Source organism: Thermobia domestica, chromosome 9 (genome assembly GCF_964235325.1).
Source record: "Thermobia domestica chromosome 9, izTheDome1.hap1.1, whole genome shotgun sequence".
Classification (NCBI taxonomy): domain Eukaryota; kingdom Metazoa; phylum Arthropoda; class Insecta; order Zygentoma; family Lepismatidae; genus Thermobia; species Thermobia domestica.
In genome coordinates this window covers 92555563-92582466 of record NC_137462.1, presented here as the reverse complement: position 1 = coordinate 92582466, position 26904 = coordinate 92555563, and the positions used below count along the sequence as shown (strand labels likewise).

Genomic DNA, 26904 nt, shown 5'->3' with positions numbered 1-26904 from the left:
AATATTAGTTCATTCAACTACAACAACCTAATCCTTTCGTTATTACTTATAAAGGGGAAATTACAAAATACTAATCTAATATATATTAAACTTTGAAGCAGTGATTGCCAACCCGTCCATCGCGAGCTACTAGTATCCCACAGGGACATTTTCGTTAGATCGCGTTAACGCTCCAGTTGGCTAACCTTGATTCCTTCACTGAGCTGAGGCTGACGACAACAACTGTTTGTTTCTTCCGCGCAACTGCCATTGTCAGTCTTATCTCACAGTTGATTGTATAGGCATGGAGTTGTGCACGTTATGCTTTTATTGTGTATATTAGACATTTGCTAAACGTTATATTTTTCGTGTGTATAATAGACATTTGCTAAACGTTATACGTATTTTTCGTGTGTATATTAGACATTTGCTAAACGTTATGTTTTTTGTGTTAGACATTTGCTAACTTGGATAGTCTGATTTCATATTTGCTAGAAGTGTAAGTTTATAGGCAATAAACGAATGTAAGATATGTTTTAAGTTGGTAGTTCTTTTGGTTGGTAGCTCACAGTAGGATTTAAAAAGGGTACGGTAACTCAGAAGCTTGGCGACCACTGCTATAAAGGAATCCCGCACACAAGTATCGTTAATATACTAAGACTATTGAAAGTAAATACTGTAAGTTACTAGTGTAACTTTTCTTTAAAAAATGTGATTACCAAAAATAAGAGTAATTGCACTCAGTTACCAGAGAGTTAAGAAGTTTTAAAAAAGCTGAAAATTTACTGTTTGGCAATCCTTATAGGTGTTATCCGGGCATTATCCTTCTTTAGTGTTTCTTGAACAAAATCTAAAGAAATACTTAACACTAAAAATAATAGAACTTCAACTAAAGCTTCCATATGGAGATTTATTTTTATTAGGACAATTTTCTTTCTTTTTCTTTTTCCTTTTTTTAGTTTAACGTTCAATATATACCGAGGGTAAGGAAATCTACGAAGATAATATCCCATAATTATGCCCTTTAGGCGACGAGAGACACGCGAGAGAAAGGGAGACTGTGATGGTGATAATGAATGAAACGATGGAATGAAAAGGGGAGGAAACGATAAAACTACGAGAAAACCCTTGCACACGATGCTTATCCATAACAATGTCAACTTGGCAGGAGCTAATATTGAACCAGGGACTCCACTGCACTCATCGGTGTGCACTCTACCACTGAGCCATAATAGCCCAAAGCAGATTTCATTAAGTAGAATAAAAGGAGATGACAAATCATTCGAAGTGCAAATTAGTTTCTAGACTACTTTTAAGACATAAATTACCCACAGCTATTCATCAAAATGTATTGATAATATTTTTATGTATGGTAGTGAAACAGTACACGAGTGTTTCCTTCACCTTCTTTTATTATAAATGCTTCTGTACAGTTTATGCACTGGATTACAAACAAGTAATGTATCTAGTAGCCTTTCCGCTATAAGTTGGACCTCCTGCCCAGAGTAGCGCAGAGGTTTAGAGTTATTGGTTAGGAGCCTCTTGAGCAATACAGTGCAGAGGTAGGATAGTATCTCCTGCCACGTGCAGCAAAGATATGTGTAAGAAACATCTTGTCCAAAGCAGTGAAGGGATGGGATAGTATTTCCTATCAAGTGCAGTGCAAATATGGATTATGAACCTCTTATCCGAAGTAGCGCAGAGGTAAAGTTATGGAGTATCTCTCGCCCAGAGCAGCTTGGAGAAATAGGTAGGATACTGATGTCTTCTGCCTCTAGGAGTCCTCTTTTATAGCCATTCTTTGGAGGCGAAGTCTGTGAAGAGGATGAAGTGGTCCTTTGTGTCCTTCTCATATCTCTTCGTGTCCTCCTCGTGTCCTCCGTGTCCTCCTCAGCATCCGTCGGCTGCTTGGTGGTGCTTGTGCTGAAGTATGTGGTTTTGCTTTTTAATACGAGGGGATATTGTAATATATTATAAAATAATCGAATTTGGATAAGGCGAAGTAAGTAGGCTTTAGAATCTAGATTACCTATGATCTAAAATTACTCTGAAATAATTATTTCAGTGTAAACAGTTATCTTTGCTCGAAAATTACAACTAAATGACTGTTAATGGCCTGGGGTGTCAACTTCCTATCTTTCTCCTCTTAAATCATCCTTTTGTAGAGGGAGACACAGTCATAAACATTCAAATTTTCAATAAATTTAATTTGGCACAAATGGAAAACTCTTCGTAAAAGCAATTAGTGTAATACAATGACCCGGGTATAATGAAGTGAGGCGCAGACTAAGAAGCAGAACATGTGCCAGCTGCGGGTTCAAATCTCAATAATATTAGAGCGATATTGTACTCAATACTAGCAATGTATTATTAAAGTTACAACCACATCTAAGTAGTCAAACAAAACAAAACAATAAACTCTTTTGAGTTTTGTATGTAAGAATTGAATATGACTTCTAAAGAAATAAAGCAGTTTAGTACCTGGAAATACTAGAACAACTTTTTGTATCCAGGAATTTTCTTAAAATATTGGAAGATAAAAAAAAACTTCCATACTTTCTACTATCTTTCAAATAGTTCGAAGATAATATTCTTTACGGTGTTGAAATTCAGTGGGTAAACTGAGAGCCATTATTTTGCAGAAATTCAGTTATTCGCAGCGTAATTCTACCATGAAACGTTTACAAACACTCATATATGATACACAAGGTGTTTGCGTAAGGATGATAATAAACTATAGTTGCGATAATTTTATATATATATATATATATATATATATATATATATATATATATAAAAGCTAAATCCCTTAGTAAACGTAAGTTGAATATAGCCTGTTTTAGCAGCTGGAGACTTCTGAAAATGTAGGAAAATAATCTTTGGAGCTTAATATATCTTAACCTACTGTCCGTGAAGAAGACACAGAACTTGCTCCGTAAAGTTAGTAGCCAGTCCATACATGAAATGAACATTTCCAGTCGTGCACAGGAATTCCCTCAGGGACGTAAGAAATTCTTGAACATTTTCTGAGGAAAAGTGTTTTTGAAAGGAAAGTGTTAATTGCCTATGTTAGAGTACGTGTAAGTACCAGGTACAAGATTCCAACCCCAATGACCAATTTTCTGCATTCCTTATATCTGTTTTACTTGATTATCTTGCATTTTTACTTGAATCAAAAGCACTATTTTGTTTCATCGAAAATTAATAAAGGTGACACGATGTGACGGATAGTTATTTATTTAATCCGAAATTCCAGAATAATCATATCTCAATGAGAAAAAATCGTTGAATTTAGTCTGAAACGATAACTTCTTAATCCACCGCGAAACTTTGTAAGGACCACCTAAAGGATTGCGACCCATAGGCTGAGAATCACTGCTAAATGTACTTAGCAACAAGCCTAATATACTTAGTATGCACTGATTTCTATTCGTTCTAACTACATGAGAATTTCTATCCAGCTTGAAATTTTATTCTGCTCGCAGTTCGTGTTGAACAGGATCAGGGAAAGAATGAAAATCGCCAGCACTTCTATTATGCGCTTGAAATATCGCTAATGCGGAAAATATCTTTTATTTCACCAATGAATAGTCTCGATGAAGTTAGCGAGAAGTAAAAAAAATGAAAATGGCTTTATTTTGTGATTCAAATGAGGCGAGTGGTAATCTAGTTAACTAGAAAAACCTCACACCAACATCATTAATGCGTTTGAAGTGGCGAAAAGGATACTCGTCGAATTCCTTCATAATATAAAGAGGACAGTCTGTTACTCTGGAGCCTACTAACATCTTGGCACAAGTCCAAATTTTCTTCTGAAGAAAACGAAAGAGATGTGAATCCATCCCTTCTCTTGTGTAGAAGATAGAGGAAAAAAGAAAAGGCACACTAAAAAAATGTTGCAATAACACTAAAGAACCCGCAATAAATTTATCTTCTGGTTTCTTTCGAAATGTCAGAGCCTACTGTATATGTATCATGGAGTGAAAGAGAAAAGCTATCAACTCGAGATGAATGGCACGTGCTGCTCTGCAGGAAGTGAGTATTGTCCCCCATAATAGCTACAAATAAAATATATCATAGTACATATGGATATATATTTGTCCCTTTTATTCGTACATAGGCGCATTCATTTTAATATTTTAGGCGATATAAAAAAGAAACATTTCTCTTTTATGTGGTGAATTCGAACTATAATTGGTATTTTATTTACAGTCAACTTCCAATGACTAATATTTGTTTTGAAGACAAACCTTGTTACGTCGTAATATCTATTTATTTATTATATCCTTTGTTATCGCGTTTTGTCTTTTGTACTCTTCTCTTCTTCTGATTTAGAGTTGGATTTCACACTGAAAATGTACATACAGTAAAGCACCGAATATCTGTGAGCAGATGATCCACGGTGCGGATTATCCACGAGTGTCACGAAACTTTTTTTTTTTTTTAACTTTGTTGCAGTTGCGCTCAAATATTTTTCAGAAGTACTCGCTGTGGACTGACACTCCACATGCAAATGAATCTGTATGTTCTAAAACATAAAAGTAAGTTTCATTCTAAGAATCAATATTTGCACCAATAGTGTACGTTTCGAAGTGTAACTCTATTCTGATAATCAGAAGCCGATTATTGTAAGGTATGAAAAACGGTATGAAAAAGAGTGATTTGCTGTACTGTACACATTTTAAGTTGTTTTTGCAGTTTTTATGCTGAAATATTTTTTTCGTATTTATTTCTTATTTTTAGTCTCTTTTTTGGGGGTTATCCGCGATTTTTTCTATCCGCGGTGCGCTTACCACCCAATACCGCTGATAATAATGCCTTTACAGTATGCATACAGTAGCGTAAGTGGAATTTCATCAAGGGGGATTCAAGCTCTTAAGCTCAAATCTTTTCAGGTATTTATGTATGTATCTTACAAAGAAAGGACATGAACTTGTCAACAGGACTTCCTAATCAAACCCATCCATTCGATAAACATAACAAAGATATGTTCATGCACAAAAGATTAAGCGCCATGGATAACGGAGTAAGTCCCTGGAGCCTATTCACCCTGCTACTACAAAGAAAATCGTAGACTCGCAGTGAAATAGCTATTGTATCAACACTGTTCATTGGAAAGTCATAGTTTATAGTTCATTCTCTTCAGCATGAAACAAGTCTTCCAGAGGTGCTATGTATTAGGGTTGATAACGTACATGAACAAGGAAAATTGAGAGAATGTCGGGAAAATTCCCTCCAGAAATCCCTCCCATTAAATTTGGTCCCCTCTGGAGTAGCTCTGGTTAAAAGCACACAATCCAAATATATATCTTGAAAAATAGTATAGGGGATAAGACATGTGTATACCAAGTTTAGTATTGATAGACGGAACAGATATGAAGGAAAAGCTTGTATGCCAGTACACGATTTCCCCTCATACCTATTCTGTCTATCAATGCAAAACTTGGTATACTCATTTCTTATCCCCTATAATATTTTTTGAGATACATTTGGATTGTGTGCTTTTAACCAGGGCCACTCTAGAGGAGTCCAAATTTAATGGGAGGGATTTCTGGAGGTTATTTTCCCGACATTCTCTCAATTTTCCCTGTTCATATACGTTATCAGCCCTAATACATAGCGCCTCTGGAAGGCTTGTTTCATGCTGAGGAGAATGAACTATAAACTCTGACTTCCAATGAACAATGTTGATGCAATAGCTATTTCACTGCGAGTCTACGTTTTTCTTTGTAGTAGCAGGGTGAATGGGCTCCAGGTACTTACTCCGTTATCCATGGCGCCTAATCTTTTCTGTATGAACATATCTTTGTTATGTTTATCGAATGGACTAGCTTTGATTAGGAAGTCCCGTTGACAGGTTCATGTCCTTTCCTTGTTAGTATAGTACCTCCCTTGCGTGTGCGTGTAAAGAATATATGTATTCATGTATCTGTACATGCTACGCAATATTTGATTGTGTGTCTGTGTTAATATACAATCCATAAATCAGTTAACTCAATTGAAATAAGGGGTCACGGTGGCTCAGTGGTGAGTGTTTACTTCTGGTGTGTGAGTTCCCTGGTTCGATTCCAGCTCGGGCCAAGTGGGCTTTGTGGTGGACAAATACCATGTTCATGGTTTTCCACGGGTTCTTCCGTCTCCTCCCACTTTATTAATCCCATCATTGCATTCATTTCTCATAGTCACTGTTTCCTTTAGCCCAGCTGCATAAGCAGGGAACGTAAAGATTTCGTTTCGTTTTTTCAATTGAAATAAAATGAAATAGAATTTCTGGTTATACATCCCACGATTATGCCTTTTAGACTATTGGAAACAAACAATTAATGAGAATGAATAATCACGAAAGAATTTGATGGAATGAGAATTTAACAGGATATGGGAGAATCCCGAGGAAAACTCTTCAAAGCTATTGTTTTCCACCAAAAGTCACTTGATCTCGGATCGACCCAGGGACCAATAGCATCAAAGGTGAACGCTCTAGCACTGAACCACCATTTCCCCGGAGTTAATTCCATTAAATACGTAGATAGCCATATTATATAGGTATATATATATTTGTGGCACATGAACGACATTAAAAAATATTTTACTTTTATTTTTGATGGACTTCGAAAACATCGTGTTATTTAAAAATCCTATTTATGTACTTCCTTATTCATCTATTACTTTCTCCTTCTTCCTGAGACAGTTCGAAGTGCTTTTTTTGTATTGTACATTTTAATATATTGCAAATGGTGTGGAATTTTAAAATTAACTTTTCTCCGCTGATGCAAGAAACAAAAACATTGATAAACAAGGTCGGCACAAAGTCGATTTTCCCAGTATGTGAAGAAATAAAAGAAACCAACTGATTTGACAATCTTTATTGCACTTACAAGCAAATTTTGAAACTATTTCCCACCATGTTCAACCCACAAGCATTGATTTACAAATATTATAACACAATCGAGGATTGGCATCCAATCTCTCGAATGATTGTTCGATCAACTCTTTTAAGTGATCCAAATCCTGCCGTTGCTTGGAAAGCACTTTGTCTTTGATGATACCCCACATGGAGGGTCGTATAGTGTGAGGTCACTCTAACGGGATGATCAATCTATCGTACCACGACAACCAATCCATTCATCGAAATGGTGATCCAACAAACCCCTCACAACAACATCAAAGTGAGGAGGTGCTCTATCGTGTTGCCGTTTAAACTGAATGTTTTCGTAACGAGGGTTATTATCAAGTTCTGGAATGACAACTTTCTGCAATATCTGATGATATGTATCACTGGTTGCAGTTCCTTTAAAAATAGAATAGTACTATGACACCACTATTTCACGTGCGCGCCTTCTAATAGACTTCTTTGGGCTAGACACACAATATTCTAAACAATAAGCTAATTGTTTCCTTCAATTTGCACCCGTCGTGGTAGCCCGCTTCGCAGTAGATCATACGCAGAACCTGTAGCCTCAAATTGTTGGTTCAGGTTTCTCGTGGCTTGACGTAGTGGTACTTCCACGCCTGGAAATCTTTCCCTAAAGTCCGCTGTCACCATATTTATATTTTGTTGTGTTTCAACCAAGATTGCAGCACGGAAATACATTGTTACTTGGTTAATTTGCGATTCATCTCAACACTGTACTACTCATCACAACTTCACTCACTGTCAGTAAACAAACCTTAAACAAACCAAGGAAAAGTATGGCTACAGTTCCACAATAAGAGAAATAGTAGTACCAGTTCTAGTAAAAGGAAAAAAGCTGTACTTATTTCTTTTCTTTCCTTGCTTGTTTAGAGGAAATTGGATGTTATAAAACTGGCGCCCACAGACCACAGAACACAATTCTAAAAGCCAAAACAAAGCAAAAATGTTATATGATGGAATACCCTCGGGGGCCTCTTTCAGACGCTATGGGAAATCAAAATTTCATAATGTGGCAACGTCGCAGATTAACTTGGAGCCATTAGCATTACTCTACGATTACAACAAGCAGTTGAATCGATTGCTATACTAATAAGTGATGCTAGCGTCAACCAATATCGACTTTAGCTATCACGTGGAAAGATAACTATTTCATAGATTGGTAGATCTAATTTAGAATTCTTTATTTGCGACGTTGCTACAAGTGCAATTTGTGTCCTCAGACGAAGACCCGACATGTATACAAATATATATATATATAGTTAGTTAGTTAGTTAGTTTATTTTGACTTGTAGAATAATGCTCTGTGGTACGGTATATATATAAGTCCTGACCAACTGACTGATCTACAGTTAGAAACTTGAAATACATCCTGTACTTAGGATTTGTGACGTAATGTACCACTACGAGATCTTTTAAAATTTATATTGGAAGGATTGCAATAGAAATTGCAATTGTAATAATATGTTCATATCTCGACATCCCTTAAGGTTATAAATATGGCATTTGATATTTAGACTTTTTATTGAAAATAATTTAATATGTTTTTCAGGGTTTTCTGATAGTGGACCTAGAAGTAAAAACAAAGGAATTCGGGTGACTAATAGAGGAATTAGGATGGGGTGTCCTCAGGAACACGTGGAAACATTTGCTAGTATAGTGTAAAACCAGATGGAATTAAGGAAAAAAAGTATTTTTCAAAAAAGAAGGTAATACATCTGTAGAGTGAAACATTGAAAATAGGCTATGAAAGAATATGATCTCTATTTTAATCATAGAAGTATAATCCCGTATCTGCTACGTGTATTACCAAGGTAGTGTGAAATTTGTCCGCACTGGTTTCAAGTGATTGTTACACTATCTTTATTGAATTTAAGCGAATATTTTAGACTAAACTAATAACAGAAAACTTTCAAGTAGTTCTACTTTACACTTATCGTAAATGGTTACATCATTCAAGACATCCTTGATATTATTACATATATAAAAAAACGCTCAAGAAAGGAAGGAATTAATAATATCTCTAACACTAGAAAATGCTGCTGTAAGCGTTACTCTTGATATAAGGGACTGAAATAACACTTTGAAAAGAAAAACAATGTAGATTATGGACTAAAAAGAAAAATATGAAAAGCAAATGTAACACCTAGTACCAAAGGAGAGGTCAAATCAGCCCACACCAAATGATTATTTCTTATAGGAAGAAAATAGATGATTTGTAATATAAAACTAACAAAAGTGATCATTACAATCAAATGAACAATGTAAAATATCCACGAGATTATAGGAAACATTTTATCGTGTAAACAATACACCGTATATATATAAAATTTGATCACACGGGCAAAATTGTCCCCCTTGGTTCTTCTAGGGTTAATCACAATAGTTATTATTTTAATATTTTCTCATAATTAAGACTACTTTACAGTGAAATTGTAACTTAACAACTATATGATCGAAACGTGTTTATTGGTTGTAATTTTACTGAAATATAATATATCAAAACTCCTAGTTACTTTAAATTTATTGAAATTTGTACACAATTCATGACGGCTAAGACTTTTAGCAGTCTAGTGCTTCTTCATATTCCAAGATATATCCTTCATTATTTCTTATTATGAAGAATTAGAGTATGAAATGAAATCTTTAATTTAACCCTTTGCCTTTCAAGTACGAATTCATCCGCATGAGGAGGTAAAGGAAAGGATATGAATGACTGATGTATCCGCAGGTGAATATAACATATGTTTTCTACCATATTTATGCATAGGTAGGTTGAAAACACCTCTACAAGTTCATTTCTCTAATTTCCATGTTTTTGAAGGAACTTCTGATAACCGTTTGTTGCGTATGATTATTTGATGCCGATCTGATTCATGATGAAGAATAAAATGATATCGAGGAGCTTTTACCAAGAAACATTGATATTGAAAGTGAGGAAGATTCTTGAGAAGAGGGACTAAGCAGTTCACAACCCATGATACAGTGAACGTGGGGACGCGTGCTCCTATTTCTGGGCCAAATATTTATTCTTTCACAGGTCTTCCCACAGGATTGAACACTTAAACTGCAACGAATATATAACGGCGAAATGTTTAATTTTGCAGTTGTGCTTTAAAAGTTATCCAGAAAGAACGGTCCAATAATTATCGTTGTACAGCATATTTACAAAGCTAGGCCCGGAAAAGCCCGAGAAATATGGTTATATATTAAAAAATTTACAGCCCGGCCCGTGTCCGAAGTGATATATGTTTTGTGGGCCAGAGTCCGGCCCGCGGGCTCGGCTCGAGCCCATGTAGATCTCTATGGTGATAGTAGTCTTTAGAAGGAACAAAATATTATTTTGTGCGACCTTGAATAAAGAGTTGAGAAAAACACTCATAAAATGCTTCGTGTGGGGTATTGTACTGTACAGGAAAGAAACATGAACATTATGCAAAAATGATGAAAGACGACTGGAAGCTTTTGAAATGTGGGTTTGGAGAAGAATGGAAAAATTAGCAGGGTCAAGCGTAAAACTAATGCGAGCGTCTTAAAAATGGTTGGAGAAAAATGAACAATTTTAGATATTATTAAAAAAAGGAAGAAAAACTGGTTGAAGAAGAAAAGGAAGAAAAACTGTTTGAGACGTTGGCTAAGAAGGAACTGCATCATGAGAGATATGCTAGGGGATATGGTGGCAGGAAAGAGAGGGAGGGGAACGACGGAGACTACAATTAATGGATGATATCAAAACAGAATAATCGTACTTGAAGACGAAGAGGCTAGCGGAAGACCGTAGAGCATGGAAGATTTTCTCAATTGAGGCAAGTGACCTACCATACTTATGATGATGATGACGATCATGATTATGCCCTATAGGCTAAAGGTGACTGATGATATGAAAGTGAATCATTGTGAAATAACTAGTGAAATGAGAATATATAAGAAAACGAGATAACACTGAGCAAACCTATGACTTGATATTATCCATCACAAACTCATTTGCCCTAATATGCAACCAGGAAAAATGAAACACTATGTTTAACTCCGAAGATAAAACTGACGATCTATTACACATCGATTTTGCAACTAATAATACAATGGTTGTTGGACGTAATTAAGAAATCGGGCACATAATTCTGTCGTGGCAAACATTTTGAATAAGGAATGATTAATTATTTTGGTTGGCCAATGGCTTTCTTTCATTCTTATATATACTTGTATATAAAGAAAGGTCAAACACAAGGTAGCAAATTGTGTTCCAGAATGTGACAGAAAATCTGGAATTAACAAGGTAGGAAGGTAAGAGAAGAAGAAGGCTGTTTGTTGTCCTTCGGATAATGAGAAGAAGAGAGATTGAGGAGAAGAAGGAAAGTGATTGCCTTTACCCACGTCCAATGTCTTAGCAGTGTCATCTGAGATAACAAGCTATGAGCGCATTTACTAACTCAAAGCTATATATTTCCACAAATGTCCTCATGGTTGTTCGTGTTTTATACCTCTTGCCTCTTCTGGCCTTTTTGGTATGTGTGTTAGTGTGTGTTGACCTCTATTGTTCATCATCGTCATCTCCTTCCTTTAGCTGCTTCCTCCCTGAAGAGATTTCCTGCAGCAACATTTCATGTTTCATTTCTAGCCTTAATGCTTCCCAATTTAGCTGAAAAATTGACTTCTCATTACAATTGAGCCTCTTCATAGAACACAAACAGAGCTCTTTCGCGAATACGTCACAAGCATCATCAATTGGCAAAGTACTATGGAATATTAACAGGATCGAAAAAAAATATCAAAAGATAGGAATATGCCAGTCATCACTTTCCCTCTCTTTTGTTTTATTAAAATAAAGTACGAAATTAAATTATTTTCCGACTCTCCAGAAATACTGATCCAGACGCGTCTTTTCGTGTAACTTATTGGAAAATGAAAGGAAATCTTTAAGTTTTACGTCCCACGCTTAGCCGTCTAGGCTAAAGGAGACGGTTATGATGAGAAATCAATGAAAATGGTGGAGTGAAGAAAGTGGGAGAACTTCGAGAAAACCCACGCACACGGTGTTTGTCCACCACAAAGTTCTCTTGCCACGAGCAGGGATCGAATTATGGACTCCATACACCAGAGGTGAACGCTCTATCACTGAGCCACCGCGACCACGCTAACTTACTGGAGCACTGTAGTACCTCACGCACATACTTTTGCATACGTAAATTTGAATTTATGTGTACATTCGTGAGGTAAGTATTGAAAATTCATTAACTAATTGTATTTACAAAATCTTTTCAGAATTGTGTGCAAAAAGATTATCGATAATTGTTTTTTCTTCGTTGTTTTCATTAAAATTTATGGCCCCTTTTCAGTATCGAGATTGTACGCGATATGGATCTACAGGTTAAAGTGGAATCCGGACCACGGTATTGTGTTCAAATTCCAATATGCTCTCTCGAATTATCATTGTTTCATCCGCATTTGTCGTGAAATAACTTTTTCCACCGAAAAGGAAAACGTGTAACCAGTGACGGAATTTGAACACTGATTACCTGGTTACCAGTCACCAGACGATATCCCAACTCCGCGTCAAATAATGATAACGTCTTTTCGTTAAACACTTATCTTACTATATATCGTGCGGTGCTGCCACATCGTCATATCTTTATTGGGTTTCACCGCCAAAACAAGCTCCCAGAAGTTAAAGGTTATATTGTTTTCGTGTTCTTTTTACTTTTAGCACTACATCTCGCTGAACACGGGCGTAAGTTTTAGACCACCCAATATATATACTTATATAAAATCCTGAGGCGAATATTCGGATTCAAAAGGGACGAGAATTGGTAATGGTAGAAACTTCAGAACACGGAACGATTGAAAACCCCATTAAAAAAATACCATTAAGAATACCTAGATGCAAATGAGAGGACAATATTGCAAAGTTCCATGCTCTTCCAACATCACATGTTGGCTGTAAACACACTTGGTCATGAAGAAAATGTCATCAACCATCGCCAATGATCGGTAAGTGACGTAGATTCAAGTCGTGAGCAACATTTCTGGGTAAAAGGAGACGGAACACCGCAGAAGGCATCAATTTCTACCGATTGATCATCCAACACTCTGTAAGACGCCTGTCATTGAGAACACCTTATTCCCCCTCTCTAAGATGCCTGGTCATTGAGAGGTACCTATCGTATTTAGGTCATCTAAGCGTAGATGAGAGGACACTATTAAGATGGATCTGACAGAAGTTATTGGCGAACTTTTTCTGAATGCAGCATTGAACCTGCGAGTTCCATAGGCCATAGTTATATATTTCTAACGTTGGCTACCTTCCATGTTACTAAACATCGTCTCGTTCACTTCCCGGTGGGAGGTCATGTGTTTCGGACCGTACGTTAAGCTATCGGTCCAAGTCTCATATAGCTTTGCTGCTGAATGGGACGCTAAACTCAAATGGAATCCAATCCAACTAAGCATCGATTCAAAACATATCCGTTCTTTTTTACTGGAAGACTTTCCTAACTCTTACCTAGTAGCATTTCTCTAGCACGAAGGGTAATCTAAACATAGAATCACAAAGAATAGTTCTTACATGTATTTTTTGTGTCTTTGGTAAGTTCCACTATTTTTCTTTTAAAGATAGGGGATAGCTACTTTATATTCAGTTGACCATATATAAATACTTCATATTTTGAGATGTGCTATACATCTGATATAAATGGAAAAATATAGGTTTATATAAATATTTGTTATATCAGAGATGTTACTCGAAGTTGCGGAAAAGTGCACTCTTTTGTGAATTTGAATATGAGGATATGTTTTTTTTAAAAAAAAAAAAAAGAAAAAGAAAAAGAAAGAAAGAAAGAGAAACGAATTTCTTTCTTGGCTAGCGTCAAAACACGTGTTCGTCCTTTTATTGTCGCGGTTACAAACTGGAACTCTATAGATGAAACTTTACGTTGTTGTTTTCCTTCTGTGTTACTCTTATATCTCAATATACTGTCTGGGATGTTCTGCGCTCGAGAACAAAACACGAGCATGTTGGAGGAAACGACTTTTAAGTTTCCTGGGCACCTCATACAATATTCCTATTCATTTATGTATTTTTTGTACATTTGATAGAAACCTGTGTTTAGTGTATCCTAAGCAAAATTTTCTTTGGAAGGTGATAGAAATTAACGTAATCTTAAGTTCTTTACTAAGAATTAAATTATGTTTATGAGTAATTCATTTTATATATATATTTTTTTTGCAGATTGCCAAAATGGTGTCCCGATTATGGGGAGGGTAAGTATTCTACGTAATTACTTCAGTTTTAATGAAACAATCTTACATTGCTCAAATTTCAACGATACACAATACAAAACATGAAATAATTAGTAAATCAACTCAGTTGGGAAACTATCTCGCAGATAGTAATGAAGAAATAGCCTCAACAAATTAATATAAGGTTATTTGGAGCTAGAAACATTGCCAAAGTAAGAAGATAAATATTGAAATTTGACTGCGGTCCTTACATTAAAACAATACCCAGGCATTCAATTGATGAGACTGAAGGAAATCTCCTGACAAAGTTTAATCACAATTCAATCTCAGGACTTTTGGATACCGTTAAAAAGATGTATCACCTTCATTAAAGTTCATTTATTTATTTGGCTTTATTAGACATGCCCAAAATTTAAGGGAATATGCAGATAAATGTGGTAATCACGAACAATCGGCACAAAAATGTTGCTAGTCGGTCAGAAGCATGGAACAGATAACGGTACCTGTGAACAAAACAAACGCTCGCAATGACACATGAGCACTGATCGAATGCACTTACGTTATGGGGTCACCATCTGTTGACAGTCATAAGACCAGGTTTTTATTGGTAGACATCTTCAATACGGAGTGTGTAGTAGTTTTACGGTTGGCAGAGTTCTTCCCGTATTCGAATGCCAATGAAAATGTGAATATGAAAAATAAAATATTCGACTCAAGACCCCAATTATACAAGTAAGTACGAATCACAAAGATGCCCAATATCAAAGCTATTTAAGAATATTTCGGGTAGGTACATATGTTACCATGGGAAAAGCGTGCATAAAAGTCAAATTCAGATAACATTGCAAATAACATAAATTATGTAATGTAAAGCAGCCTGTAGATTAACATACCTAGGTACTTACAGTAGATTTTGGGTATATAATGTAGTATATCATTAAACTAATATATATATATATATATATATATATATATATATATATATATATATATATATATATGTTGCACAATATTACTATATAATATGTGGTTTCTGTGAAAAACGATGAGCGAAGGTAATGTATGTTGTTCTTTTGTAACTTCGAGCTGCACACTAACATGAAGATCGGCTGACACTTCAAAGCACGTAGCTTTAAGCCTCCAAAGCTTTTTCCATTAAACCATACTCTGGAGTACCTTAATTATAATAGATTTAGGGCCATATGCATAGTTATTCTGCGGGCTACTTAGGGGCTACGTACGGGACACGTTATAATTTGCGTTGCAGAGTTCTCCCGCAGGGTCAAACAAGCCCGCAACCTCCCCGTAAGTCAAGGGAAAGGCTAGGGGTGCTTCAACGCACCCTTTGCTAGCCCGTAGCAGTTTCTGTTGCTGTATAAAATGCATATGCTCCGTGCTGACAAAATATTTGAGTATGTTAATGAGTTTACCGAATTCGTTGAGTTGATTAAGCTATAATAAATGACATATTTTGATGCCAACCAGTTTAAAAATATATACCAATTCCTGAAAGAAGATTACAGGATATTTTGCTTTCGCTCGTACAAATATTGAATACAAGGTCATAGAATGGACTAACAACTTCTACCTGAAATAAAATAAACGAGAGATACTTGTTGTTACAGTATTGGTACTGAAGTAAATTTTAGATTCGATTGTAGAATAGCTTCAGAATTGATTCTAGGGGTCCAGTGGTGATTTCAAGGATCGGCCGGGGGAGGGGAAGAAATTTCTCCCCGAGAACCATGACATTCCCTCAGGACCACATAGCCTATCGTGCTCAATGTGAATTCTCAGTATTTTCGTTACTAATACATTTCATCCGCAGTATATTGAAATCGCCACAAAAAAAAAAAAAAAAAAAAAAAAAAAAAGGAATCATCACTGATGGGAAAAATTGACTCAATAGTTACACATATTTCATCGTGAAAATGTTATTCTAATGTGTTTTACATCCTTCTCCCTGTTGGTGTTTTCCTACATTTCTCAGTTAGCATAGGTAAACTTGAGGAGCGCTAACTTCCCTTTTTTTTTTCACTAATGATCTAACGTCTTCTGCATTCTTGGTTTCTTACCTGACCACCAGCTGCGTACACATTTATAATATGCTTGCAAACTTATATATTATAAATAAATAAGTGCGAAAAACCATGCCCAGCACAGGATAAGTTTGCATTTATTCCGATTCCAAGCTGGGCACAATTTGAGGGATCACGCATGATTTTGTCCGCGGAAGCAGGCACATTAGTGTTGGTGATATGCGTATAAGGAAAGACAAGTGGAAATCATCGAACTCCTGTTTATCAACGCGCTGTAATTGCTCAAAGTATGCATCGATTCACGTGATTATGGAAACAGTGTTAAGAAGTATGGCTCATAATTATGCAATTATAATGGAAAACTAGGTTCTAGTGACCACCTACTACAGATAGATGCATATTTTTTATACTAATTTGATCATTATTCGATTAAACAGTTCTATCAAATTTTGACACATTTCTTACATTTTCAGGTTAGGTTAGAGCTTTGTATTTCTTTTAGCAAAGTATGTCTATATGAAGAGCTCCATTACTACTTGCAGATTAACTTCAGGAGGGCTCAGTATAAATACAGTGTGGGCGTATAACATAAAAACTACAGTACATAAGATACGAATCAATCTGTGCTATGTGGCTAAAAGCACGAATGCTACCTAACTGAGTTATGGTAGGAGCGCATCAGGCGACTCCGAGTGATAGTGAGCGAGTGCGTCCATAGGGAGCAGGCGCGTCAGCGATGGGGGTACACGTATATACGAGGATAGTGGAAGAGCGCACTTACACATACAATACTTTCATTATCACTTAAATCATTTCAATATGCTGCCATTGTTGGTAATTATTTATATTTACTCTTTCATTCCTTCACGAAAAATGTAGGGCTTCACATCGTATTTTACCTATAAATTTTCTATTTCGTAAAAGTATCTGCTCGAGTGAACCCCTAATTCGTTTACACACCATCGCAAACGCCCGTTCCCTACGGATGGACCTCGACTGTAGCTCTCCAGCTTCACCTTGGCATTAAACCGTAGTAGATGTAAAAATTGCTTGTAATAAGCAGCTTGCAAAGTTTGGTGCGTGGTTTTGAGACGTCTGGCTTTCACTATATGTATGTATGTCTTATACAATTGTACGCAATTAGATGATAACACTCTAGGAATAAGTAGATAAGAAGTTTTACGCTATTTGCATGGAATATCCCCCAAAAATACTGTATTTAGAGACATAACTTTTATGCTCTCCTAAGGTTAACTTTTACTGGCAAATTGTTTAGAAAATACATTCACAAAAATATTATGGGCTGATTTTGTCCAAAAAAATTACATTGTATATGTAATTTATTTCTAGTGGGATCTCTTTTGTAAAGCTACAGCCTCACACGTTTTCTAGCTACATATCCATATTTCTTTTTGCGAGTTAACAGACTTTACCTGAAAATTAAAAAAGAAATGTATTGCTAATCTACACCGATATTTTTCCGCTTTTCTATATCACTTTATAACTATTTTCAAGTTAACAGACTTTGTATGAAAATTTAAAAAAAAGAAAGAACTGTATTCCTAATCTACACCATTATTTTTCCGCCTTGGCAAGAACAAAGTTCAGAACATTTATTTCATTTTTTTGATATAGCATACGTTGTATCCATGCAGTTGCTGCTTCGATGTTAATTCTTTATCATAGTAGAATTGAGTTTCGGAGTTCTACCTTCAACTTTTTTTTGACAAAATTTTAGCCTCGCTCGAGGTGTACTAGACCAATCTGCTCTCAGTGTTAACCGTACCTGAGGGATCACTTTGGAAGCTTTATGCATTGCACAGTCAAGGGGAAGGTTGAGGAAGCCCACAGGTACGGTTCGTCTAGGGGACCCTTACGTGGTCGACTATGCATATGGCCCTTATTCACGCGTCGTCTCCAGGGCATTACGATTGGCTAACACTGTTCCAGCACCTAGCGGCGACCGAGATAGATCTGATGACGTTCTCACGATCTGATGAAAGATAGGTGAGAACAATCCACTATTGCCCATATTTTAAAAATGAGAAAAACACATTTTACTGAATAAAAATTGTTCCAATGCTCTGATATTTGTCCCAATGGCTCATTCAATAAAATAATGGTAATGTTTAATATAACATAAAATATAATTATTATAAGTGCAGTTACCGTGAGCTGCTATGCAGGCTGCACAGGGTGCACTCATACTACGAATTGGATCGTCAAGCAGTTCCTGTGGTAAAGCATCTCACTCTTGCACAAGCACCCAGCACAGTTCAGCAATTGACTGTGGGAAAGGAATTAACTATGCAATCCATAGTCCAAATGCACCTCATGCATGCTGATTGTGATTGAGATCTAGTGATCGCGCTGACCACTCGAAACGCATGATGTCTTCATGCTACAAATAATCCTCCATCAACTGTGCCATATGTGTGTGTACATGATTATACAAAAAATGAAATTCATGATCGTGTTTACCATGGAGCAATAGGATATCCTGTTCAAAGATGATGATTCCTGTAGATCTCAGCTGTTTCGTCATATGTCCATATGCTATATTTACACTCAGCCAGTGCCGTGCCGTGAAAAATCAGCACCTGGGGCGAGATTATACAAATGCGTCCTCGTACATGTGAGTGAAGTCGACAGACGAGCCACGAGGCGCCATAGTGGTACGAAATGCCTAAAATGAGGCCGAAAATGAAAATGTGAAAGTTTCTATATTTGGTTATTTTAAGTATCAGGTTGGCTACAGTGACAGTTGGTTTCCTCAACTTCACCCATGGAAGTTTATACCAGAGCTAGTATTGGATGTCAAAGTGAATCTAATTTTGTGCGTCTCGTAACAAATGTTTCGCGCGAGAAATATAGCTCGAGTTTCATATGAAACAGTTCATTGTATACTTTTCCGATCTGTTTAAATCAAAATGGATTTTCTCCCGGAAGATATGTAATATATTGTAACATCATAAATTATTGAAAATACATTATTTACTATACATTTATTTTCATTAATATTTATATCAAAAAATGAAATTATTACAAAGTGAATTAAAACCTGAACTCAAAAGTTATATATGACGCTTCATTCCGCTAAATTTTATATTGAAGCATAATCTATGATCGATTTACTACAAGCATGTGACAAGAACAGCTGCGCTTAACTGCGCCTTTTTTTTTTTTTTTTTTTTGTAAATTACGAATGAATAAAAAGGAGCAGTTAATAACTATTTTAGCATTTTTTTAATATTGAACAAAAGCTTTTTTTATAAAAAGCTAAAATTATTATAAAATAAGTGAAAATGATGTTTATAAGGCACAAGCAAATAAGACAGTGAAGGGCAATAAATAATGAAAGAGAAAGAATACTTCAGTATTACATAGAAAAGGATTGTCCATGCATATATTTTAGTTTCCATTTTATAATTCATATGAAATATATACAATAAATTGAATTAAATTAGTTATTGAATTAATTTAGTAATACAAGAAGTGATTATTTGATAATATTAATTATATTAATTTCAAGTTCAAAAGATGAAATCATCCAATTATCGAGAAAAGATATATTTGTTTTGATGAATGGCTATTTGAAAAGGGATCAACAAATCATAGCTGAAACTTTGAAAAATCGCCTATCTTCGAGGAGTGGTGGTTGCGAAGCCCACGAATAAGTTGATAAGAAGATACCGCGAAGACTTCTCACACGCTCACTTCTCTCGACTGGGCTCGCACTCAATCGGACTCGTGCTCACCTGTCTCAACTGGGCTTGAGTTCAGTCGCGCTCGCAGTCATATCTATAAAATCGGGGTTATTGAAGTCTTCTAGAAGGCAAACATTACTTCCAGGGGGAATTCTCCTCAACTTACTTGAAAAACTGGACATAATAATCAATATGTAGCCTTGGTTCAAAATAAACAAGACACATATTAATTGTTACAAAATAGCTCTCCAATTTTACAAGCACACAATCAAGATCAATAATAATGTATTTTAAAATTTAGAATTCGTACTTCCGGTTTATAGCGAGGAGAAGAACCCCTTCCCCAGTAATTGTGCATTTGGCTGCAAGATTCTGATCTTTCCTAATTGCGGTACATCTATCATCGAAAAGCTCAATATCAAAATTTGAGTCACATAACGAAGATTCTGAAAAAGCAACTACGCTGTAGTTAGAAAGTATATTGCAATATAATTCTCGTGTCTTTATTCTAAGACCTCTAACATTGTATAGAAGGATTCCTAAAGTCGATTGTTACTCACCGCCTTCATTTGTTTCAGCACATTATTTCTTACCTGGCTGTAAGCGGTGGTTGCATTGTTTGTCATCAATAGTACAACTGGAATGAGGTGTTTTCTTTTGGCAAGTACATCACTTGTTTCTGGAAGTTTGTTGTCAATGAGTACTCGCAGATTGACACATGGCTGGGGGACGGATGAATTCTTGACTTCCGCTGTTGTATCAGCATTGCGAGCAGGGTTAGGAGACTTCACTGACAGAGCTTCTGATTAAAGGGGGAAGAGGAGGGGAAGACTGCTATGAGATGGTCACCAGTAGACTTTTTTGGATGGATTTTTGAGTCGTCTGGTACGCCAGCAGCTGCACATTCAGAAAGGTTCGCTTTTCGCCCAGGAGACTCCTGTTTCTTGGAATCCACTTCAGGCGATTTACATGCACTTGTTTGCTGCGCCCAACCATCTGGAAGGGACAATTGAGGGAGATGAGCTCCGTTTTTTCCAGTTCTTCCAAAGTTAATCTTTTACCATTTACGTATAAATTTTGAATTGAGGTATTCAAGTTTACCTCCTAGGGTACTTCTTGCATATAGTGACGTAGTTTGTAGCGCTGCGCTCTTACTTTGAACGAATAAATGACAAACTCGTCATTTATATTTTCGCTTATAAGGCAAAATACAAAAAAGATGATAATGAATCTAATAATTCAAAAGTATATCTCAATAGTTTAAAATGATATTGTTTTCCATTATTGTTTTTTATACAACATACTTTTATTTAAATACATTTTCTACTTATTATTTTCATAGAATGTATTTTTAGATACATAAAGATTTTTTTTAAAACAAAATATCTTCATTAAACAAATATAAGTACTAAATTTAACATATGATACTAAAACCATTTTAAAAACTTGTTTGCAGTGATTTAGCGTATTTTTGTTAGGTAGTCAACAAGTCAATCTATAACACCTTGCTATGGTCTTGCACGTTTCAAGTCAGAGGAACCAAACCTAGAAAGTACTCAAATTTGTTGCTTTCTGATGTAGATGTGTCGTTTGGCATGAAGCAGGTATTTCTTGGTGTAGCTTACGTCATTATGACATGTTTTTCTGATATATTATCAACCTTAATTTCCTCTTTCTTTCCAACAGTTTTATCCAAAAAAAATCTTCCCATGTCGTAGAGTGGATTCGAATCACCGATTTTGGGTTTTATCATTTTTGTATATTCCATGCAGTTTACCATTCGACTATTCTATCACTAAATGGTACTTTTCCTATGATAGCTCATGTAAAAAGATCGTGAGTGAAGTGTACAATTCGCGTTTTATAAAGGTCTACTCCATATATACGCAAATACATTTTTGGATACTACTATTTAACAGAATCAAGAATAATTATTTTTTTCAATTCGTGGTGCCATATTTAAAAATGGCGGCAACAAATAAAAGCACTTTATTCTAGAAAACACTTTCCAATGTGTTCTCTCATAAGTAACGCAAGAAGAAAATTTTTAACTTAAAATGACCTATAGCTATTGTGCAGTCACTCCTTGTCAGTTCAAAAGCTCAAATAATGTGTAAGTGAACCGTGCATTGAGGATGCCAGAACTAACAAGTTGCGCCCAGGATTTTGTAAATTCTGTATTTGGTAGAGCATAAAGTATGGGATCTGACCTGGGTTGCATTCAAGTAAAATACGAGTAGAACATTTACAAAAGAAACAGATTGTGATGTTAAAAGGGGTTGAAATAGGTACGAAGGGACTAGCAAGTAGGATCGATTAATCTATAAGTACTTACTCGTGCGTCTCGGCGTTCCTTCCTTGATGGTTCCTTTTGGCGGGTTGACGTTCGTCTATTTGTCTCTTTGGTCTTCTGAGCAATGAAGCACCTGGGAATTAAGAGGCAGCGCGATCCAAACAGAAAAGCTAATATTTTAGCGATGGTTGACTTAACCAAGATCGAAATTACTTTGTAGAAGATGACACATTGTTATTAACAACTATATAACATTGACGGTGACAAATGTTCCTGAAGCTAGAGCAAGGTATACATTTTGGGAAATTGTTGCTCGCGCTATTACAACTTGACTGCCTTGAAATCCAACTCCAACTACCCCTTCCAAAACTCTTCCAACCCTTTTGTCGAATGTTCCTTCCGGGTTATTTCCTAGTTTATTGACAGTTTCTTCTATATCTTGGAAAAGTGCAGACTACGTAGATTAACCATAGGTGAGGTGATGACAGGAATGCGGACAGGGAAACAATCTGCTGTTGTATTGATAAAGAAATTACACATGAAAGAATAAGACTACAGACAGCAAGGAAACTTCCTAGTTTGTAGAGTAAATTAACTTAGAAAAAAAGAATTGAAATGAGGTTTTAACATTGATCAGACGATGACGATATTCATGAGCTTACTTTAAAATAAAATGTCCCAATGTTCGAAATAAGATCACTTATAATGTGTACAAATTCATATATCTTCACACTTAAGTTTCAAATTTGAGAGAAGAGTTCGGCTGGCTGCCATATTGATGACGTCATATCTACGTTTTCTCAAATGAGATTCTTTAGGACTTTTAGTATGTTCATATATAGATATAGTAGAATTGATGTTGAAAATTTCAGCTCGTTATTCCAAATTTCCACCTTCAGGTGTATTTTTACTGGGCTAATTGCGATACTGTAGGTGTCATGTAAGATAATTTTATGACAGTAACAGAATGTTAAAAAATTCACGAACGAACAGTAACATTATAAGATCGGATGATACCAGGGTTAAAAATTATTGTCATCAAAATATTCATATAGGAGCAATAAGTTGCGTAATGTAAAGAAAATATGATATACCATAGATATATCCTTCTTAGACAATCAAACAAATATATGTAACTGTTAAGTTAAACATGAGTGCAATTGGTTAACTTTAGTTTAGCAGTGGTATACCTTAGTTTAGAGAGGAAAGAGAAGCGAGGATACAAAGTTTCTTATTAATCGTTATTAAGTGAGAAGTGACGTAAAAATATGTAAATGTAAGCTACTAAAACTTAAGGAAGGAATGGTTTTTAGAAGAACCACTAGAATATTTCATTTTAAAAATTCATTTTTTTTTAATTTCTGGTAAGCGGCTGAATTGATAAATGATTTAGTTTAATAGTTTTCTGGTTCCTAATTTAAAAATAATGGTATACTCTTTTTAGCTCAATGCCCATGATTATGCGCATAGGCTAAAGGAGATGGTAATGACTAGATGGATGATAATATGCAGTGAAGAAAGTGAATGAAAATGATAGAACTTCAAGAAAATCCACACTAACGGAATTTGTCTACTACAAAGTCCAGGGATCCACACGCACTAGAGATGGAAATAACAAACAAATCATTAGATTTTTATAAACGTTCATAATTTTGAAGATTCTTAGTATAGTTTTTATTAAGCTCAGATATAAAAAAAAGTAAAGAAAACGTACTTGCCATATTCGTAGCAAATTAATACCCATTAGTGTTTTATCATGAAAGTAATAATTTATTTTCTGCTCTAGTACCTAACTTTACTATGTCATGATGTTTGCAATACTCACATTTCAAGTTAATGTGATTTTACTTTTTTTCTTGAGATCTCCAACCCTTATGAAAAGAAGAAAATATAGTTTCTTCTTAACCTCCTATACAAAAGATGATTAGGATGAATCACAGGTTACCAGAAAATGAGAGAATGTTTTCCGATATCCTTGGTTTTACTCTACAGATTTGGATGGGTTTTTCATAAATTGCTTAGCTCGAAGGAAGATAACCAGATATAGGAAAATTTGGGGGACAACCGAATTAGCAGTGAAACAATTAACAAGCCGCGTAAAGCAAATGGTTAATTAAGCGTAGTCTATTTGTAGTTATGATACTGTCCCTCGTTCCACGTCTTTTTAATCCTTCTATATTCAAATTTGCGACTTAAAATTACCGTAATTTCCTGTATTTTATATAGAAAGAAATTATCATATGCATACTGCAGTATTATTCTTCAATTCTCATTCTTTGTGACAAAAGTGCATGGGAAGTGATCCACACCCAAAGAGAATCGAACTCAGTTTTCAGAAGTAGTCAATGTTTCTGTGAAAAGCCGTGTGCCATCAAGTTAAAAAAAAATCAGTCTGTCTATCTTTCTCGTATTATATGTTCTGCCTTGCTTTAAAACAGCCGTAAGAAAGCGATATGGAAGTAAACCCCAGACGGCATAGTGTTAGGAGACCCAAGCAGTTTTGAGGCATTTTCAGAATGAATTTCGTGATTTCAGGTCAATTTCAAATGATATTGTTTAATCTCAAAAGCCGGATTAAAGAGGACCTTTCCCATCGGCAGCACCTTGTTGCCGCCCTATTCTTCGACTTAAAAATGACTGGTGGCCCAACGTGACGTTGTGGAATTTAGAAATGGCTATATAAATCGTTCATTGTGACTATCGTATCACGCAGTTCATCAAGAAGTTTCTGGATAAACATTGTTTTAGGGATTATGTGAGATCTAGTCTTTCAGAGTGATTTCTACTATGTTTCTAGTGTTTACCGTCCTCTGCAAAAGTGTTTATATGTAATTCATGCTTCCTATCTCTGATCTGTATATAGACGATTTTAAAATTTATTGTAAGTGTTAGGACCTTCGCGATATCACTTAACAGCTTCAACTTACATAAAATCGTCTTGTTTGTTAGTCAACCAAGACGAAAATGTACACTCATGTCCAAAATGATTGTCGCATATCTATAACTGTCCCCTTGTAAGAATATAGTTGGATAATGATTTTGCAGGGTACTTTTAATACTGATACTATATGTAATCGGGAAATGGATATTTGTGGTAAATTTATATAATATAAATTTATATATAAAGGAAAAGAATTATAAATACGAAAATTAGAATGAGTAAAACAAAATGTTACTAAATGGACAAGAAAGTTTTATTTTCGTTTTATTGTTCTTATTTAGTGCTCTTTTGACAGGAAATTTGCGACATACATATCTTTGCCGATTATACACATACTAAAATTATAAGAAATACTGGGCGAATTCGTTATCAAATTATATTCCTACAACAACATGTTTATAGACATGCGACAACAATTTTGGGCATGAGTGTACTTGAACAGAGATGAAGTGGGCCGTGGGTCAACAGGACGTGACCTACTGCGACCCACCACCCATAGTTACCCACTTTGACCACAGACCCACTCTGACCCACCCACCGACTCACTCCGCTCAGTGCATTGTAGACTACATCTTCTGAACACTGGTGAATTTGTCTACGATTTACTTTCAAGGACTCCATTTTTCTTTCTTTTCCATTTGTTTCAATTTACTTACCTAAGGTGAGTATATCTAAGTGAAAAAAAAAAAACTTCAGGCACTTTGGATATTGATGTTTGTAATTGTAATAGTAACAATAGGACTTACTCCTTGGCTTTCCAGACACAGTCTAATTATATACAATCATTTTCCTTTATGTTGGCGTACGGTACTTTACCTTGATTTGAGACTTTCAAATTTCATCCTATTTTTTCCACTGAAAAGTATCTCTAATTCAACTAGAAAATAATTACATTTATTTATTTTATTTTATTTTATTTATTAATTTGTCACCTATAACAAGACTACTGTCGCAATTACAATAGGCTTACAAAATTTAAGTACAAAATATATATAGTTACTTATATACATGTACAATAGTGAAAATAAAATAGAACTAAAAGATAGAAAGCAGAAAAACTAAGACGAACAAATAAAAATAAAGTAAAATAAAACAAAGGAAGATATACATTAGATTTTCATTAGTGTAGAAAAATGTTACATGTATCATTAATACGATAATTAAATTGAAATTCATCATATTATGCCCCATGACAAACCATTTTATATCGTAAAGGTCAGATCCACTAGTATTGTAACAGATCGATGCTTGAGCGATTGACCGTAGAAATTCAAACTCCGATTAGTGATAATTTCAGAGCCTTGTTTTATTACAAGTATAAACTCTTCAGTCAGTGGAGAGGAGAGCGTGGATCATGTGTCCGAGTTAATGACGATGGGTTTCGATGGTGGTGGGTCAGAGTGGGTCACGGTGTGTGGTGAGTCATGGTTGGTGGTGGGTCAGAGTGGGTCACAGTGGATCGTGGGTCACAGTGAATAGTGGGTCAGTACGTCATGGTTCAAGTTTTTATTGACGACCGCCATTTCTGTTCCGGAATACTCAGCCCTCAGAAAGCTTTTAGGACTACATAATATTATTAGTCAGTTTGGGGGATGCCGAAATCTCAGTAGAAAGATACATTTTTCACAATACGGATGATCTTTGGCATGCACTAAATAGGAATGTGTAAGGTAATATAGCCCAATATGCAAATGTGCTTACTCCATCTTATTGATTAGTATGTGATTATGACTGCTAAGTATCTAAAAATAGGTTTTATTTGGTAAAACTTATTTTTATATGTCTGGCTCCAATCCGCA

General features: G+C 35.5%; 1 protein-coding gene across 1 annotated transcript in view; it reads left to right on the top strand.

Annotated features, from left to right (window-relative positions):
- LOC145694859 (putative G-protein coupled receptor AH9.1) overlaps positions 1-26904 on the top strand; it is a 383535-nt gene that overhangs the window by 272265 nt on the left and 84366 nt on the right. Inside the window, exon 3 of the mRNA XM_081771560.1 lies at positions 14115-14146. Coding sequence (XP_081627686.1) covers positions 14124-14146 — 23 coding nt within the window. The 5' untranslated portion in view covers positions 14115-14123. The remainder of the gene's footprint in view (positions 1-14114; positions 14147-26904) is intronic.